At 45.5% G+C, this 19,610-nt stretch overlaps 1 protein-coding gene across 14 annotated transcripts in view; it reads right to left on the minus strand.

Moving 5' to 3' along the window:
• EXOC7 (exocyst complex component 7) overlaps window positions 1-18,922 on the minus strand; it is a 43,894-nt gene extending 24,972 nt beyond the window's left edge. For 2 of the 14 annotated variants that reach the window (XM_073311271.1, XM_073311268.1), the window contains exons 1-8: window positions 18,656-18,922; window positions 12,365-12,430; window positions 10,560-10,744; window positions 9,668-9,773; window positions 7,845-8,067; window positions 6,992-7,159; window positions 5,606-5,617; window positions 374-466 (exon numbers count right to left, since the gene is read on the minus strand). In XM_073311271.1, coding sequence (XP_073167372.1) covers window positions 374-466; window positions 5,606-5,617; window positions 6,992-7,159; window positions 7,845-8,067; window positions 9,668-9,773; window positions 10,560-10,744; window positions 12,365-12,430; window positions 18,656-18,715 — 913 coding nt within the window. In that variant the 5' untranslated portion in view covers window positions 18,716-18,922. The remainder of the gene's footprint in view (window positions 1-373; window positions 467-5,605; window positions 5,618-6,991; window positions 7,160-7,844; window positions 8,068-9,667; window positions 9,774-10,559; window positions 10,745-12,364; window positions 12,431-18,655) is intronic. The other 12 variants (XM_073311270.1, XM_073311266.1, XM_073311275.1 and 9 more) reach the window with 9 other exon arrangements.
• Window positions 18,923-19,610: the final 688 nt, after the last annotated feature.

Raw genomic sequence — 19,610 nt, forward strand, 5'->3', positions numbered from 1 at the left:
AGTGAAACAGAGATGGAAACACCAAGGGGGATGTCACTAAGGCAGAGCAGAGCTTCCCTTAGCCAGCCAACTGTATAATGGATTGACTTTTCCAAGATCAGTTGGCCCATGACCTTACAGAGCCAGCTGAAGAATGGCTTGCTACCCTGGTTTTAATGTTCCATTCCTTTATCTTGTACCATGTTTTGAGTCCTACACAAATTAACACTCTTCAATCAGTGTAGCTCCTTTGTCAAGTTAGCCTACGATCCCCATAGGATAAAGGTTAACACTACCCACACAGTGGGGCTGTGGGCTAATGGAAGCCCTGCCTGGGGAAGTAGATCTGATATATAGTAAAGATCCAAGGGTGAAGAGTGAGAGATGTGATTACCTTCCATAGGAATGAGGTTAGAGGCCCCCTTTTTCCCATCTAGACCATGCTGAGAATACTGTTTCAGAAGGTTCTGAGCCTTCCGGATCGTGCCTGTCACCAGAGCCACAAAGAGAAGAGACAAGAAGACCTAGGAAATGAGTGAGAAAAAAACACCAGCAGCCCTCCACCAGTGCTAGTCATTGCAACCCAGTGAGATTATAATGGGCAACAGTGAGCATGCTCAGTACACACACACGAACCCCAAACTGGGTACCAGATGTGCCAACACAATGGCCTATCCAAATCTGTGGCTTCCTTCTTACTTGAGAAGGCAGAACTCAAACCAAGCATTGTGGAATCAGCTTCAACATGCTTCGGAGGTACTGGGGATGGGGGAAAAAGGTCAAATCCGCTGAGAAAGGAGGCCAGGAAGCATCCCTCCAGGGACACTGTGATTGAACTTGGGCACAAAATGCTTAAGACGACAATTCCCTGCTGTGTGAAAGCAGGTACTCACGATCAGTCCAAACCTTCATATTATCCACCAACAGTCCCCCACAAACCAAGGGCATCCAGTGACCTTTACTACACACCAAGAAACCTGACCAGGCAATTAACACTACAGAAAGATATGCCCACCCTGGGAGGTGTTTTATGAGCATGCTCAGTGTGGATCAACGAGGATTCTAACAGCGGAGGTGAAGGAGAATCTCTTGCAGTACAGGGCTAACAACAACAGCATCAGGCACCAGTAGCCAAAGAGTGATTAGGGCACAGAATCTTCTCATCCCCCTTCCCTAGTTCTAGAGTAAAAGGGGGCATGGTGAAGCCAATCACCAGGACACTATCCTTTTGAGGAACTGCAAATCAATTAAGCCACAGAAAAAGACAATTAATATTAAAAAATACAACAGACAGCATTAAACAATAGCTGGTGCTGGACCCCCTGGCTAGGAAGCGCTGCAAGCACAAAACAGAAAGCATTAAAGTGTCAAGTGTAAACTAAGCACTGCTTACATATGGAAAGGTTAGTTTTAGCTCATGGTATGAACATTAACAGAAAACCCCACAGACACATACACACACGGACACCCCAAGGCAGATACTGCTGTCACATTGCTGCATGAATGTGGAACTGAAAACTTTGGAAAGGTATAAGCCGCTCTCTGGAGGGTTAACATGAAATGCAAATAAATTAACAAAAAAATCAAAACATAGCCAAAATACAAAGCAAAACTTGCACTTTTTATTTTAAAAAATCATAACATGCACCAACGCCCAACTTCCAGCAGCAACTCTGGCTGCCACATCACAGGTGCTATTAGCTAGTCTGGAGATCAGTGTTAAGAGAACTGGTTTACACTGTCTGAAAAGTGAGAAGTCTTATCCTAACCTCCTGCCAAAGTTTAAACTATAGGACAGGGCGTAGGGGTGCTAGCTGTTCCACCAAAGGACAATGGTAGCTTCCCTCTCCCCTTACCCAGGTGCTCAAGGGAAGGTTTATACATGTGTGGATAACTGGGAGACACAGGAGGTAGAATGTCTTTGGGAAGATCAGGCTCCCAAATTGGGTAGGATGGGAGTGGGTTGAAGACCCCAAGTGTGTTAAGTTCACTTCCCAATTCTAAAACATTAACCATTGAGTAAAACATCTCACTTGCAACATTTTCTTTTTCTGATTCATCCCACCAATTTACAAAACGGTCTTAACCACTTATTGAAAATATCTCAATAGAACAAATTCACACGGTGGTAATTTTCTTACTTCCACACATTCCAAAGGCTTGGGAAGAGTCACGTCCACTTCCTATATTGATATCACTTACTCCACAGGCCTCTGCAGTATTTGTTTTTATGTAATCTTCTACCCAGATCCTAACTGATTCATCTGGGGCAGTTTTAAAACACATGAGTTCTTTTCATACCAACACCTCCAATTTGTTACAGGCACTTTCAGAAATCTTACTTACAACAGAACTTATTTTATTGTTTCCAATGGCCTAAAATGTGTATGAATCCTGGAAACATTTCTGGTGGTCTCTGGTTTTATAAACATTCGTGCAACCCCTCTCCCCACATATATTATAAATTGGAGTCAAATGTAAATTGCAGATATCACTCCTGCTGATCTGTCATGTTGTCAGTAAGAATGCATTTAGCATGCATGCAGCACACATCAGTAGGAATAGCTAGTCCTAGTGGCATGGCCCACAACCTCTTGACATGCTTGTCTCAGATAAGAGCTGCGCTGTCAGTTGTGCATTTTCTCATTTGCACACAAACAATCAGATGCATTCACATTCAGACATAGCAAGTGTTTGTGTGATTATTTCAATGCTGCTGCATCCCTGGTACTTTGTATCACAATTAGGCCTTAATGGATTCTATTGAAGCCAAATGCCTTTGTTCTATGATTATTTCCTCTGATTAGGCAGCTTTCAAATCAAATGGGATAGTGCAGCAGTTACTAATGAAGGCATCAAATTCAAGAGCTGAGTAAGGATCTAACTGGGGACACAGACACAGGCTATTCATCCTGCTGCTCAAAGATTATATTGCCTTCCGCATGGTACCACCTCCCCAACCGCTAGGTAAACTGGAACTGAAAGAAATTAACTGATATGAGCATAAGCTGATGCTTATGGAAAAAGGCCAATACTCTCCTGGAGAACAGTCAAGGTCACCTCCAGAAAATTAATGAGCCTTTCCCTCCCACTAGGGTCAAATATAAGGTGCAAATTCTCAGACTGCTCTGCTGTCGTTTCCAATATGGCAGTTTCCCATCCTCTGAGCAGTTTTCTAATGCAACAGAAAGTAGCTGTGCTCCCTATTTCCTTGTGAATTGACAGCAGGGTGTCTGTAGGAGAGTGGGTGAAATTCAATGGCCTTTGTACGGAGAGGGTCAGACATGATGATCATAATGGTCTTTTCTGGACTTACAAGTCTATGAACACCCAACAGTTCTGGAAAGAGGTTTCTTTAGTTAGCGCCTTCTACTGGCTCTAGAACAGCAGTTAACACAGTGGGGTTTGGTGTACCACACAAAAATGGCAGCTTTTTAAAAGCTTCTTGCCAGCAGAGTGGCAGATGTTTTAAGAATGATATTTAGAACAGGGGGATTTTTCTCGCTGTGCTGTAGCAATTTTAGGGCAAGTACCCCTTTGGAGCCCCAACTACTCTTGCTCTCTTTGATGCAGAGCTAAAATTTAGGAGTGGGAAGTGATCAGTGTTTTAAAAGGGCTGTAAAGCATTATGCCTCCAATGAAACATGTGACAAGTTCCACTCATTTGCCAGCAGATGCCTTCATTTTAGGTTAGCTTTAAGAGCGTCTCCGTCTCACGATGAAGGATGTTGGAATGCATTTCAATGAATCGCTGAAATTTCATTCCAAAGCTTTAGAAACCTTGTTCATTTTATCTAGCCCACAGCTGTGAAAAGGATCATTTTGGAGAACTATGAAGGCCTTACAAGTATGTGATGTGACCTCAGGAGGGTGCTGAAGTAGTATGTGGTACAACTGCAAAAGAAACGGTGATGGTGATACAAGACTGCATTGACACAACGAACAGGTATTGATAAAAAGCTCCTCAGAACCCAGCTTAATCCTGGTGGGTTCTCTGGCTTGCAGCCCTGCCCTCATACCTTGCCATCATTTTCACAGACACTAGCACCCTTGGACTTTGCTTAGCATGTGAAAGGGCTGTAGCACAGATTTATTTAGTGATTTATTCTTTGCAACAGATTAAAGTGTGGGTCAGGGTCTGTGCTGGGATATTGTTCCATTAGGACTGGGGAGCTCTTAACCTATATGCTTGAACTACCAGATACCCTCCTTTTAATGCTGCCTGAGATTTGATCTGGAGTTAGCTTTGATCACTGAATCAATGGCATAGAAAACATAGCAATTTCCTTGCCCAAACTTCAGAACTATGAAGATTAAAATAAGGGGCAATTAAACCCCAATAGAAGAATTTTGTTATGGAGTGCCACCGTTCTGATTTGGAGATTGGTTAGATCATCTCCAGAGCCGTCCCTGAAAGCTGATAAGTCTGTGGGAAATAAGATGGGCCAATGCCAGGAGGTGAAATAGGAAAGGCTAGGAAAAGATCTCATTTCTGGGTAACTATGCAGTTACAACACATGGCAGGTGTATTTGGAGATGGACAAGCCACTAAGAACTTGAGCCTGGTTCAGAGAGAGACTCTGTCCTTGTCTGAGAATATGGAAGACACGAATTAGCTACTATTATTTCTTGAGACTCACAATACCCTAGATGATCACTTTATTGGATCTCTATTTGACACATGTAATGTCATCTCCATTTGCTCATCTTCTGATTTGTTTCTGTAACCCAGAAACACAAATACAAACACAGCCACTGCTTGGCTTATCCGACAAACTCTCTGGCTAAACACAGATCTAGGCCAAAATTTCCAAAGTGACTAGTGGTATTGGGTGCTCAAATGGAGACCTTTTGAGCCTGGTTTTCCTGTATAGTTTCAAAGTCAGATGGTATTGAAGGTTGGGGAGCAGATCCTAAATGTAAATCAGCGCAATTAGACTGACTTCAATGAAGGTAAACCGCTTTACGCCTACTGAGGCTCCAGTCCTAAGCCTTTTTTGCCTGTCTAGCTGCAGCTGTCTAGCACAGAAGTGCTAAATAACCAGAAAAAAAAAAGTCTTAACATCTGCTTTCCTTATTGTAATTATTTGATAGAGCAGGTGTTCCCATCAGGGATGCAGAACACAGAATCAAGTATTATTATGCTTAAGAATTTGGGCTGGATTAAATATGGAAAAACACCGACTCCCCTTAGCAAAAATATCTACACCCACAGCCATTATCTTTCTGGACAGAGGTTTACATGATCTACTCCATTCTGCAAAACTCAGCAGTAACGCCAATGGCAAGAATGGAAATTCACACCTCTCCAGGTGGCTCTCTGGAGACAGGAAGAGAGCTGTCAAACTCAGGTTCACTGTAGCTGGTTATACAAGTCGTGCCAAAACCTTCCATAGCTCTCTGAACTGTCAGCTTTCAGGAACAGCTCTGATGCATGGTACTGAATGTGGGGGTGCACGTTTTAGTATCTAGTTATGTGGTCACCAGTTTTAAAGGTCTTCACTAGCAGATTTTCCCTTTAAATATCCCAGGCACACCCTTTGCTATTAGCAGGAAGAGGACTGACTAGGAAGTAAAGAGGGACCTGGCAAGCTGCAGAGGAGACGCACACAAAAACAAAGTTTACCTGGAATGAAGACTGTCATTCACATAAGGATTATAAAAATAAAGACAACACAATTAAAATGCATACTTTCCTTCCTCCTCTCTGGGTCCTCCACCAATTGCCACTCCCTCCTCTCCAATTTTTTTTTGCATATAGGAAGAGCAATAATCTGGGATCCATACTAGAAATAGCTACATTTGAAATGATTTCTTCTGCACAAGCAAACAAATTGCATATTAAGTAGATTGGACCAGATGTGCCAGAACCTTGTGAGTGCTATGTTGAAAGTAGATCCTAACAGAGGATCTGATATTCATTCTGAATTTGTAGGTGATTCTTTTTTAGTGCTACTGAAAGTGTTAGACAGCCCTGGAGAGTAAAGTCCTTACTCCACAAAACAGGGACAGTGGCGGGGGAAGCCTTCCCCACAGATATGCCATAACCATGACCTGGGGAGTCCATCTCTGGGGGGAGTGGGCAGTTCAGTTTCCATAGCTTGCTAAATCCTTGGTCTCTTTGCTCAGACACAGTTTTAGGATCACAGGACTTCCCAGACTGGATCAGGCCTACTGTCCATCTAGTCCAACATCCCATCTGACAGTGGCCAGAACCAGATGTTTCAAAGAAAGGTGTAAGAACACCGCAGTAGGCAGATATGAGTTAATCTACCATCCACACAGGTCTCTCCTCAGTGTCTAATAGTTAAAGATTGGCTTAGGCACAGAACCACAAAGTTTCCAAAACTGTTATTAATTATGACAACTCTGGATAGTTACAATGTCAATATACATGTCCAATCCCTTTGAGACCAAAAATTTAGCAAAATTCAAAATGACTTCCTGTGGCGGTGAGCTCCACAGTTTAATTACATGTGGTGTTAAACAGTATTTCATTTTGCCTGTTTTGAATTTCCCACCTTATAACTTCATAGAATATCCCTTTTCTCTCACGTTATGAGACAGAGAGAACAGAAGTTCTCAATCTGCCTTCTCTACATCATTCACTACTTTACTGACTTATGTTCCCTCCTATCTGTCTCCTTTCTAAGGTAAGCAATCCCAATCTTTGCAATCTCTCTTCATACAGGAGTGTTTTTTTAAAATGTCCCCTGAAATATGGACTGGATGAGTCAACAAAATAAGAGATGAAAAAGGGTCTATAATCTAGGAGCTTGACCCAATGTGAAAGTCCCTTATAAGCAAAAAGGTGTTTGCCATTCAACTCCCACCCACCCTGCTGCCTTCAGAACAACTTTTATGACTAGATGCTACCCCATGAGATGGAGAGGCACAAAGGAAAACTCAGGTCAGTGAGAGAGACACCCATCACAAACAAGTGGAACAACATGCTTGGTGGATGTTCTTTCGCATCAGGGCAGGAAACTGATCCTTAAATTCTGGAACTAACCTGGTCTCTTGATAGGCTTTTTGGTCGGTGTGTCCTTCCTCTTGTTCTGAATGGCGGGGGAGTACGGGATGCCTGTGGAGGAGCTGTTCTTACGGAAATGCTCCTTCAGACCTTTGATGGAGCGGTCGAGCTGGCTAGAGCGGATTTGGTAATAAACATTCATGAAGTCTAAGGAGACAAGACAAAGGTATGACCGGTAACCAAACTCAAGGCATTCTTTGCACAATGAGGATGCTGTTGCTGGATCTTTCCTGAAAACAGACTGCACAAAAGAGACTGACCTGCTTTGACTGGGGTCCCACATTCAAGTTCTTACCTATAGATCTGTCCTAGGGATCTTTTGCTTTAAAGAAATTGATCCTACATTGTACACTCTTTGGGGAAGGGAGTAAATTTGCTATTCTCTCTATTTAACAGAGGGGGAAACTGAGCACAGAAGGGTTAAACGACTTCCAAAAGATTATTATAAGCACTACGGAGAAATAGGATTTAAAAAGAATGATAAAATGGGTTGATACAAGGAATCTGATTTACACTACTCACCTAGAAATGCCTTTAAAAGACAGTCAGACGCTTTGCTACCATTCTTTGTCAGTTTCCAAATGCAATGTGATCTCTTGGCTCCTTAGCTGCAGAACTACCCTGAAAACAGACCTGACTGCTGAGAGGAGAGATAGCTTACTGGCCAAGTTCCACAGTGACACAGACAGCCCTCAGCAGACAGGTTTTGCTCTCAGCAACGTGCAATAACATGGTTGATGGAAACCACTGGAGTGATCAAGATAAACATATCATGTATCACATATCTGCTTGTCTCAGAGATTGGCTCACTTAGGGATTCGTTTTAGTTTACCTTGGTTTCTTCCATACTCCACCAGCCAAAGGGAGATACGGACAATGTCTTGCAAGACACTCTCAGGGAGGTGTTCCAAAATCATATCTTCCTGCGTATCAATCTCATCATCCCCACTGATCAGATCCAGGATGAGGATCGGAGGAACTGGCTTGGTGTGTCGCGTCATCAGACTGCGAAATTCTGATTCCAGAGATTCCTTCCCCCTCTCAAACAGGGATTTCTGGAGGAGAGAGAGCAGAGACAAGAGAAACAAAAAAGTGTTTCTGCAACCTCTCCCAAAATCTTTAAACATCACCTAATCTCTAGCGTTCCTAAATACTGTGTACCACTGACATCTGCTACCAAATGCAATGTAGCCTATTGTCAAGAGAGTTTTAAAAAGTAAGGAGTTGGGAAAAACAAAGTCAAGGAATTACTCTGCAGCTGAGCAGCACAAAACTTCATCACCTGCTACCTCTCTAGCTGTTAAGGAAAAGGCAATAGATATTCAAAGGGAGTTCTAAGCATTTGCAATGATCTGGAAAGATGGGGTCACATTCTGCTCTCAGTTACACTGCTGCAAATCCATTGAATTCAATGCAATTACTCCAGGTTTCCACTGGGGTAACAGCAGATCTGGCCAATAGTATTTATCATAGGAGGTCTTGAAAGAGAGGAGGAAAGCGATCAATGGTCCAGCATTAGTGCTTGGAATAATTGGTTCTGAAAGTACTGCCTCACCAAAGTGTCCATAGCCCAGGTAGCTTAACAGAAGCTAAGTTTAGAAAGAAAAAAAAATAAAAAAGTAGAATCTTACGAATTGTTCTGATTCCTTTCTTGTTTCCCCCACAATGCTTCAGTTGGGACAGTTTTAGCAGCTGAGATCTCAAAATGTTAGTTAGCAATTAATGCTTTATACCATGTGAAAGCTGGAATTTCAAGCTGCTTTCAGATGGTAAAGCCTTCTAGCTCTAACTGTTCTTGTGACAGCAGCTGTTAAAATAATGCCAGAATTTAAGTTGTGGCACAGAGCGGAGAAGGGATCACAGGTGGTGGTGAAAGAATTCAAGATAGTGATGAGCATATGGGATTAATTTAAGTGTTGATACAGTATTTGATCTATTTTAGGTACTTATATGACCTCCATTAGTGCAGTATATGAATGCTTCATAATCTCATGTATTTATCCTCACAACTCACTGTGAGGCAGGGCAGTATGGAGTCTGTGGTGGAGCAGGGAACTGAACCCGAGTCTCCCAAATCCCAGCCTAACCACTGGCCTATCCCTCCTCTCATATCACCAGAGCTAGAGACTAATCTGTCATAGCCAGGATTTCTAGAAACCTAAGGGAGTTAGGCATCCAAATCCCATTAAATTCAAAGCACCTAACTCCCTTGGGCACCTTTGCAAACCCCAACCTATACTAGTTAGCAAAGCTCAGTTTCTCTGTTTTCGAAGTGCATGAACATTTGTTTCTTATCCTGGGGATCCATGGGCTACATTACCTCACACTACCAGTGTTTCATAATGATCCAGGAAATGAGCGTAGCAAACCCTGGATGGCGGATTAAAGATATTTTCTATCTTTGCTAGGAGTAAGAAATAATTTAGGTGCATGCAAGGTACATGCTTTCAGCTATTGTAGATCTTATTGGTACAGAATACTAGGAAAGCTAACAGTCAGGAGATAAAGCATTATCCTTGCTAACAAATCTAATCGGGATCCTAAGAGAATGCTCCTACAAACAAACCTCACTTTGCCACTACTTGCCAATATGCTGCAGATGTCAGAGAAGCAGATGCCCACACAATGCCCCTGGTTTTCAAGCACATTACATACCACCCGGTTCAGTTCTGGGCTGTCAGGATTGTTGTCCTGGAAATATTCTACAGCCTTCTGGATTCTGGCCATGCAGCCCAAATACTCCTCTAGTCTCCCCGTAGGGCTGAAATTGAAATAGTGCACGCATGAGAAAGACACCAAAAACCTCAACAACGGTTGGAACAAAACCAGGGAAGACCTCAACTCCACTTTCTTCAGTCAGAGATTAAAGGGAATTTTACAACTGCCTCCACTCACCGCCACCTCCCCCCACCACCCCAAATCACTAGGCGACTTAGAAAGATTTGCTTTAAAAAGACCTGATTCAAGCAAAAATGGCAGCCCACAGAGCAGCCCATGGTCAGTGTACCACAGTGCTATGAGACTGGGTTCAATCTGCAGGATCTCACTTCCCAAGCCAGCAATTGCTTTCCTCGTTATTCCCACCAACACACTAAGCTCCTGGTGGGATGGGAGCATTTCATACAGCACCACAGTAACCCCTCTGGGCAACCCAAGTGCAAGCATCACTAGCTCCGTAAAAGGACACCCATCCAGTCCACGTTGGCTGGAAAGACGGAGGCAACTACAAGAAAGCAAAGTGCCACTGTAGAAAAATTTGGAGAATGGGAAGAAAGGAATGAACACAATGGATGGGAGCTCCACACAGGGATCGGGTGCAGAATATGTAAGAGGACCCCAGTGTGGATGTGAGAGCAGGATTTTACCCTTAGAGGTTTTGCTAAAAGTTCACGCTGAGTTTCCTCTGGGGTAGGCACATAGGTATATAAAAATACAAAGAACAATAACAAGATTTTTGTAGAGACCTGCCCAATCAACTGCCCCTATTCAAAACAGACATGGGAGAAAGATCCGGCAGAGGAAAGTAGGGGCCTGCTACTTGACTTACCCTTCCTTTATGATCTTCTCTGTGTCCTTAGCCACATGGTAATAACTAATGACATGATCCAGACAGGACAGGGTCTTCTCAACATTCTCCTGCAGACGTTGTAGATTCTCTGTCTGCTTATGCACAGGGATGATAGAGTTCTCCAGCTTCATCAAACGGCTCTCAAAGGAGGAGAGGATGGAAACCTAAACCCCCAAAAAGGATCAAACAGCATGGAGTATTTCCTTCCACATAAAACACAAAACTGTATTGTGGGCTAGTAGTTAGAACAGGGTACTAGGAATCCTGACTCACAGCTTCTATTCCTGGCTCTGCCACTGGCTTGCTTGTCTCCTTGGGCAGGCCACTTAACCTCCCTATGCTTCAGCTTTCCAATGTGTATATGAAAGTAATATTTACCCACCACATAAGCATATGGTGATGTTTAATTAGCATATGTATAGCACCCAAATCATCACACAAATTATTTGACAGCCTGGGAAACCTATCCAAAAGGAGACAAACTGTAGGTGCCTCAGGTCAGGGGAAAGGCTGAAGCAGAACCTACTGAATACTTTGCTCAATTGCACTGAGTACATTTGAATGAATCTTACAATGAAGAAGCCATTTGACTGATGTTCACAGCTCTGCTCTGCCATGGCTATTTGGCTGTCAAGAAACTCCAAGTTTGCAATCTACTGAATTGGCGGGCAGGTGGCCTCAGGAAAAGGGGATGTTATGGAGGAACAAAGTTCGTCAAAGTCCTTCCTGCTTTTCGCCAAGATCACCTCTGTCTTGTCTTGGTTCAGCACAATCTCTCAGCTTTCCCAATACCTAGCTGAGTTCAGGTCCTGGACGAAGAGCAGCTGAAGCCAACACTTAGCAAGAAAGAGGGGATACTGGCATGAAAAGTATGTTAAGAACTCACCTCCTTTATATCACCCCTTCTGTCAGAGGTTCCTGCCATCAGATCATGACAGAGGTTTACAATGTTAGGGTTATTTTGGACATCTTGCAACAGCAAACAAAAATACAATCCATCCGTATTCCATCCAGTCAGACTCAGATCTCGCTACAGCAATCCAGACTCAATTACTGACATTCAAAAGTAGGAATAAGGAGTGGTGGTGGGGATTTATTTGGCACAGAATGCAGCAACCCACCTGTTAAGCAATACATGTGCCCATGAGCACATCAACGGTTTCTCCCTGTGCATGGGCTCCCTAATTCATACCAAATCCAATTCTGGGCCTCTGTTCTGATGCGATAGATAACCAGTCACCTCTCCCTCCACAACCAAGATTACTAACATCAGCTACATTCCACTGACACTACAAAACTGTCAACCAACATGGGAAGGCTTATGAGCTTAGGAGACAGATCTTTCAGAGAGGAACTGGACCTAGGCTCCAGAACTCACTACCAGATGAGTTCCGAAAGATCTCTAAGTACATTGTATTTTTAGAAATAAGTGCAAAACTCATCTCTTCAACTTAGCTTTCCAATAGCTCTTCACCCCTGAGCCCTGACACACAGAACATTAGCTGTTTTCCCTGCTAGATGGAGAGAGTTTATTTCTATTGACATAGACTTGCGAGGTACTAAAATACTGAGATGAGGAGAGCCATATAGGAACCTAGATAGGTTAGATCAGATCAGACTGAAGGATCATTTGGACCCAAGTTTCCAGAACTGACAAGCTTGTGCCCCAACACACACTGTAACCTTTCCTCAAGATGTCTAATCTAAAGAAAGTACCTGTTGAACCCACAAGTTCCGCAAAGCCTATCCGACCCTTTTAACTTAATTTACGGGACTCTACTTACCATGTTTTTGGTGAGCTGATCACTCTTTTCAAGACTCTCTCTTATAAAGGACAGCGTTTCTTCTTCCTGTCATTGGAATGAAGTAGGATTCAATAGTTCTGCATGATAGGTGAATTTCAAACCTTACACAAAAGGGTCAAAGAATAAATACTTCTGTGCATTTCTAACTCCTGATAAAGAAAATGGCAAGTAATTTTGGTTGAGTTTAAAAACACATGCCTTTAATTAGAACAGAAAACTTAACATGATATAACTATTTTTTTAATTTCACTAAAGAGGTATCCTGGATTTAGACATTTGTCTCTGGTGTTACAAACTTAAACACAACAAAATAGTGCTAGTGGGTGAGAATCAACTGATAATCTACATACAGAGTAGCACCAGTTAGACCAGGGGTCTCAAACACGCAGCCCACGGAGTTATTTGTTGCAGCCCGCCAAGCTCCCCCCCGCCCCGAGTTATTTCCTGCAGCCACCAAACTCCCCTCCCTCCCAGCGAGCCGCATCCCCGCTCCTCTGCCTACTTCCAGGTGCTTCCCACTACCAAACAGCTGTTTGGTGGCGCTTAGCGCTTTTCAAGAGGGAAGGGGGAGGAACGGGGAGCTGCACGCTCAGGGGAGGAGGCAGAGAAGAGGCGGAGCAGGGGCGGGAATTTAGGGAAGGGGTGGAGTGGGGGCAGGGACAGCGGGGGTGTCAATGAAGCAGCCCTCGGGCCAATGTACTAGACCTCATGTGGCCTCGTGGTGATCCGAGTTTCAGATCCCTGAGTTAGACTATAGGTTTTAATTTGTTTAAAAATCAATTAACCCAGTGTAGCAAACCCTTTTAATTCAATTTAAACCTGTCTTACGCCTGGTCTACACTACAAATTTAGGCCAATGTGAGTCACCTTGTATCGACCTCGTTGTGCATGTGACTACATTCAAATTTGTCTCCCACCAATGGAAGCGCCCCATTACGACAAAGCAATAAACACCACCTCCCTGAACGGCATTGAGCCATGGTCAATGTACTGTGGTTGACAGTGCAAGCGTAAACACCACATGACCTATATTGATCCTAACAGTCCTCCAGCAGCTTCCCACAATGCTCGACATCGACTGCTCTAGTCACAATTGTGAACGTCACTGCACAAGGGGCATAGAGACCCGGAATCCCCGCTTTAAAACCCCCACGTATTTTCAAAATGCCTTTCCCTGAACTCTCAGCTTGGCAAGCACACCTAGCAGCTCTCCCTTGTTGTGTGCAACTGCCCAAGTGAACATGCCACCTACACGCTGCTGACACACTCCGGCCTGGAGCAGATAGGATGTCCTGATCTTCTGGGATTGTGGGGAGAAGAGGCTGTAAAGGCACAACTATGGAGCCGCTGTAGAACCGTGGACACTGGGCATGCCGGCAAACGGACATGACAGGGATCAGCAGCAGTTCTGCATGAAAGCAAAGGAACTGAGACAGGCATACAGAGTGGCCAACAGTTGATCTGGTGCCAAGCTGTATACCTGCCGCTTTTAAAATGAGCTGCAGCCATACTTGGCAGAGACCCACCAGCACCTTGCAGAGCATCGTGGATACCTCAGTGGAGCATGAGGCACAAACCCCTACCATGACCGGCAAAGGAGGAGGAGGAAGAGGATGGGGGACGGGTGACCTGGTGGTCCAGCGATACTGCAAGCCAGGATTCATTCAAGACTTCACTGCAGACTAGTCGGTCCTGGCAGCCAAGCATGGGCAAGCCCTATGCAGAGGAAGAAGCCTCAGGTGTGTAAATGTATTTCCCATTACAATCTTTTAATGAACAGATGGTGCCTGACCCCAGTGCAGCAGGACACAGGTCGTGACTTTTCATTAATTTACTCGTACTAGAAGAGTTAGTGGTACAATAGAGGTCAAGTTGTAATTTGCTGTTCATTCCCCTCTAGGGTTGGGAGCAGTGGGCCCGAGAAGCAGTTTGTTCATGTACACAGGGATGTGCCTTGAATCCTGCTGCGTGATCTCGATGAAACTTCCATGGAGGTTCTCTGAAATCCTCTTCCTAATGTTTCTAGGGATGGCAGCCATCTTTCTTCCTCTGCAGTAGGGCGCTTTCCCACGCTCGTCCGCAGTGACTTCGGCAGGCGCCACTGCAGTACACAGGCTAGTGGCATGTGGGCCTGGGCAGCTTCGGGACAGCTGTGCTCTCTGTGCCTTTGCTACCCTCAGGAGCAAAATAGCAGCTAAAATCACCGCCGCCAGTGGAAAACAGTGCCAGTGCTCAGTGCCATTGCCCTGCACTCGTACCCAGGGAAACAGGCTGAGATTTTAGTGCTTCGGGTAGCCGAACAATTTCCTCCTTGTTTCCCCCTCCCCACGGCTGGGACCACACAGCAGTTCTGGGTGGGGGCGCTCCAAAGCTGAAGTGTCAATAAGCATGTCTTGATTAAAACATTTGGAGAGCAAGGGGAGGGAGTTCTCAGTCTTAACTTCCACTTTCCGTTGTGATTATAAAAACAAATGACACCTCTGTGTGCTTTATGTGTAGCTGCTCCCTTTGTGGCCTTGAGGGGTCCCCACTCAACACTTGGGAACACCCGACCATGATAAGGAGGAGAAAGAAGAGGACACGGAAGGACATGTTCAGCGAGATCCTGCAAGCCAGGATTGCACTGGATCGTGAACAGAGAGTGTGGAGGGTGATTATTGCAGACAGTACAGGAGAGGGAAAGAGCAGACAGGAGAAAGGTGCAGGAATCAGAAAGGCAGGTACACCAGGAATAATGGGACTTCTCCGGCAGCAAACACAAATGCTGCAGACTCTTGTGGACCTACAGGTTCAAAAGTCAGGATCTTGCCTCCTTTTGCAACCAACGGGGAACTCAATTTTAACACCTCCCAACACGCCCCTCAACATTCAACTTCAGGGGCCTTATCCCTACCCCCACATCTCCATACCGGGGGACAGTAAGGAGAACTATAGCTTCACCTACACAGAGCTGAGAGAGCCATGGTTGCTGTATGTGTAGCCAAAATGGACACAAATATTCTTTTCCACTTGTTAAATTCTGTTCCATTAATTTATTTCAGAAGTATTTATTGTACTTGTTTTTTATTGCATATTGTTTTTCTGCAGTGGTTTTGGTATGCAAAAAAAATCTGTTCACAACATATGCTACAGAATGCCTAGCCTGAATGAAAACACCCACAACTTCTTCCACTACAGAGTGACAGAACTCACAGATTCACTGACAAAAACTGTGTAATTATAAATGTACAGCAAGCACCACAAAATTAACAGGTGCATTAACAGATAGTGTTATAATAGATGTACACCAAATATCACACAATTCCTACCAGTGGGGGCCTTCCTGGCCCCCCAAATTAGCACAGGGCACCACACCTCATTACTGTTGCTGACTGGTAAAATGCTCTTACAAGGCCTACCTCACCCACATAGCTCTGCATTGAGCTTTTCTAACTGCAGTTATGTCTAGCTACTCAGAACAGCGGCCTGCAGAGTTTATCTCCACCCCAGTGGCAATATTTCCCTCTTTGCTACACACAACAGGAGACAAACAAGCAGATACAACCATTAGGATATTTTTCTCACCGAGATCCAATCTGGTCAGTAAACAACATCAGCATCCCTTCAATCTACCAAAAGGACATTCAACTGTCATTCTAGACCTGCTGTGCCAATAGCTGAATCTTTTGCTGGTGTATGGCTCCAGGAGCCAGGGGAGCAAGGAGAAGGCTGCGTCCCTCAAGATCACTATTGGCATTTCAACATTGCCAATGGTAATCTGCCAGTCAGGAAAGAATGTCCCTGCCTGCAGCTTTCTGAACAGCTCTGTGTTCTTAAAGATGCGAGCATCAAGCACCTTCCCTGACCTGCCAACACTGATGTTGGTGAAGTGTCCCTCATGATCCACCAGTGCTTGCATAATGCTTTTGTTGAGTTACTCTGTCGCAAGGCGAGCTGGTGCCAAAATAGGGAAATGCATGCTGTCCATTGCCCACTGCTGTTCAGGAACCCCATTGCTGAAAATCCATCTATGTCCTGCACACTGAGTAGCAGGAGACGATTAATGGCGGTGCACACTTGCATGACAACAGCCACTACTGTGGATTTTTTCAAATCCAAAACAATTTCCCACTGACTGGTAGCAATCTGTCATTGCAAGCTTCTGCAGAGCAATCAACACCCACTTCTCCACTGTCACGGTAGCTCTCATTCAGACGTCCCTGCGCTGGTGAGCAGGGGCAAGCTCAGCGCACAGATCCAGAAATGTGGCCTTTTGGATCTGAAAGTCCTGCAGCCACTGCTCATCATCCCAAATCTGCATTACGATGAAATCCCACCAGTCAGTGCTCGTTTCTTAGGCTCAGAAGCGGTGCTCCACTGTCTGCAGCTGCTTCGTGACCACCATTGCCAACTTCGAATTAATGTTCAATATGTTCCACAGCAATTTGTCCTCCACCAAACTGTCATATTCCCCCATCGCTGTGGTTCTTCCTGAAGCTCTGCAAATTTTGGAAGATCGTTCATCCTGGGTTTGCAATGCTCATGACAACAGCACAGAGCTGTATGGGCTCCATGCCTCTGTCAGAGATGATGGACTGTGAGAAGTGCCGCACGGGGTTGTGGGATTTTTTAAAAGCATGAAAATTATGGGATAAGGATGGCATTATGGGATGGAGAAAGTTGCTTTATGGAAACTTGACCCCTTGCTCCTGGCCACCACTGCATGATTCATTTCTGCCTCACCATGTACTGCCACAATTTCACAAAAGACAGCAAGCTGGATGATGGTAACTTGCATACTGGGACACCTGTCCACGGTGCACCACACTGTGCATTGACCAAAGCACTCTTGGGTGAGTATGTGCAGTGATGACACAGGAACCAAGTATGCATGCACACGAAAGCTATACTAACTGTGGTGGCTTTAGGCTGACGTAACTTGCATCAACCAAAGTTTGCAGTGTAGACATGGCTTATCAAGTTAGTTTATGCCTGTAAATTTAGGCAACAGACACAAGCTAAACCATTCTTAAAGTGATAAAATTCTGCCCACACAGGGGGTTGCACCAGTTTAACTAAACTGGTTTAACTGAGGCTATTGGCATTTCAATTTTTTTTTTCTCAAAGTCCAAATTTCTTGGTCAAGGTATAGTCCAGGTCCAGACTCCAGAGAAAAACAATAATAATGATAATAAAAAGAAAAGGAGTACTTGTGGCACCTTAGAGACTAACCAATCCTTTCCAAATGCAAACAGATGGACATCATACCAAAAGGACTGAAGGTAAAAACTGGTTAGTCTCTAAGGTGCCACAAGTACTCCTTTTCTTTTCGCGAATACAGACTAACATGGCTGCTACTCTGAAACCAATGATAATAAAGTAAATAAAAAATGTTTGTGGTTCGTTCAAAAGCATCTGGCAGTCCAGAATTGGCCCCAGGCCCACCTATTGATTATCCCTGGTTTAAATTATCTTAATTAAACCGCTGCAAGTTGTGTGTGCAAACAAGGCTGGGGATCAAGAGTGAAACTGAACGGACAGTTGTCATTGTCTAGGATCAGAGAAATGCAAGAAGTCACAAGAAATGAGTCTTCTCTTTGCAAGGGAAGCATCCCCGGACCCTATGGAGTGCTGTAATCACACCAGGGGTGGTGTCTATAGGTTAGTCTCCAGCTGGGGAAAGGACAATTCTCATGGGTGGCATCCAAGGCCCAAAGTGGGGGAGGGTCTCTCTGGAGGGAGGGGGTGTCACAGGAGTAGTGCTGTCTAGTCTGGCTCTGTGGGAGCAAGGAGGTCTCAATTCCAGCGAGGTCTATCTGGCAGGCTCGGCTCCAGAGAAGCAGAGCAGTCCAGGGAGGAATCTGGCTCCAGGGAGGGTCCCCTGAGCCCCACAACGGGGGAAAGTTCTGGGGTGGGTCTCTTAGAGGGGGCCAATTCCAGGAGAAATGAAGCTGTTTAGGGAGGGAGGATCTCAGACGGCAAGGAAGGAAAAGCAACGTGGAGACTAACAGATGTATGGGGGAGGTGGGGTTGTTGGAACTGCCCGGCGGGGGCTATTCCGGGGGTGTCTCTCGAAGGTTGGAGCAGTCCAGGGCCGAGGAGTTTTGGGGGGTGGAGGATCGGGGGAGGGTATGTCAGGAGGAGTCTCGGGGTGGGGGTGGGGCTGTCCCGGTGGAGGGGGGGGGCTGTGTGGTGGCCCACAGACAGCCGAGCCCCTGCGGGCTTCCCGGGGAGCGAGGTGGGGGTGCCTGGGACTCCCCGGGCCGGGCCCGGCCCAGCGCCCCCCTCTACCTGCTTGAGCTTGTCCTCTATCTCCCTCCTGCGGGCCGAGGCCTCCTCCGGAGGGATCATCCTGCCCCACCCTGGCGCGGGGGCTGCCGCGGGACCGCTGGGAACAGCCAAGGGGCACCGGGCGGCCAAGCACCCCCAACACTGCCGCGCCCGGCGCTGTCAGCCTTCCCGCCCCCACTTCCGCCTCACGCCCACCGCCGTCAGCGCCAAACCGCCATGTTGAGGGTGGCAGACGGTGATTCGCCGGCGTCCGTCCACAGGCAGCCATCTTGAGTGTGGTGGGAATCAGTACGCATGCGCATCTGGACGACCCGACGGGAGCGGCTCCGCCCTGGCAGTAATGCGCATGAGCGCCTCCAATAGGAGCCATATTAAGAGTGGCAGACATGGAATACCACCATGTTGGGAGTGGCACTGGGTCTCCCTTGGCATATTTAGTGCTGGGCTGGGCGTATCATTAATGACTGGGGAAGGAATTAGGAGGCACATATTAAATACAAAAAGGAAAGGAGTCCTTGTGGCACCTTAGAGACTAACAAATTTATTTGAGCATAAGCTTTCGTGAGCTACAGCTCAAATACAGCACACTTGTTATTACACCCCCTGGACCATACAGCTCCCCCTCCTGCTAATAGCATGATGGGGTGTGGTAGATCAGTGTCCTGCACATATACTTTCCACTCCATTAAACCAGTTTAACTACTCCAGTGCAGTTTCCCCACAGTAATGGAGTGGGGGGACCAGGCTCAAAAGATCCTGCACAGATCCCAAAAGCCAGTGTCCATTTTTAAAAGATTGTGTCCACATCTGTTACACAATTAACATTCTCTTCAGTTCAGAGGGGCAGTTATGTGACTATTAAGACATTTTAGGATTAGACAACCTGTACTCCCTCCACATGGAGATGAGGGCAAGTCCCTAGACATTCTCTCTCATTTTGGGAGTTCACATCAGC

Source organism: Lepidochelys kempii, chromosome 14, assembly GCF_965140265.1.
Source record: "Lepidochelys kempii isolate rLepKem1 chromosome 14, rLepKem1.hap2, whole genome shotgun sequence".
In the NCBI taxonomy this organism is placed as follows: domain Eukaryota; kingdom Metazoa; phylum Chordata; order Testudines; family Cheloniidae; genus Lepidochelys; species Lepidochelys kempii.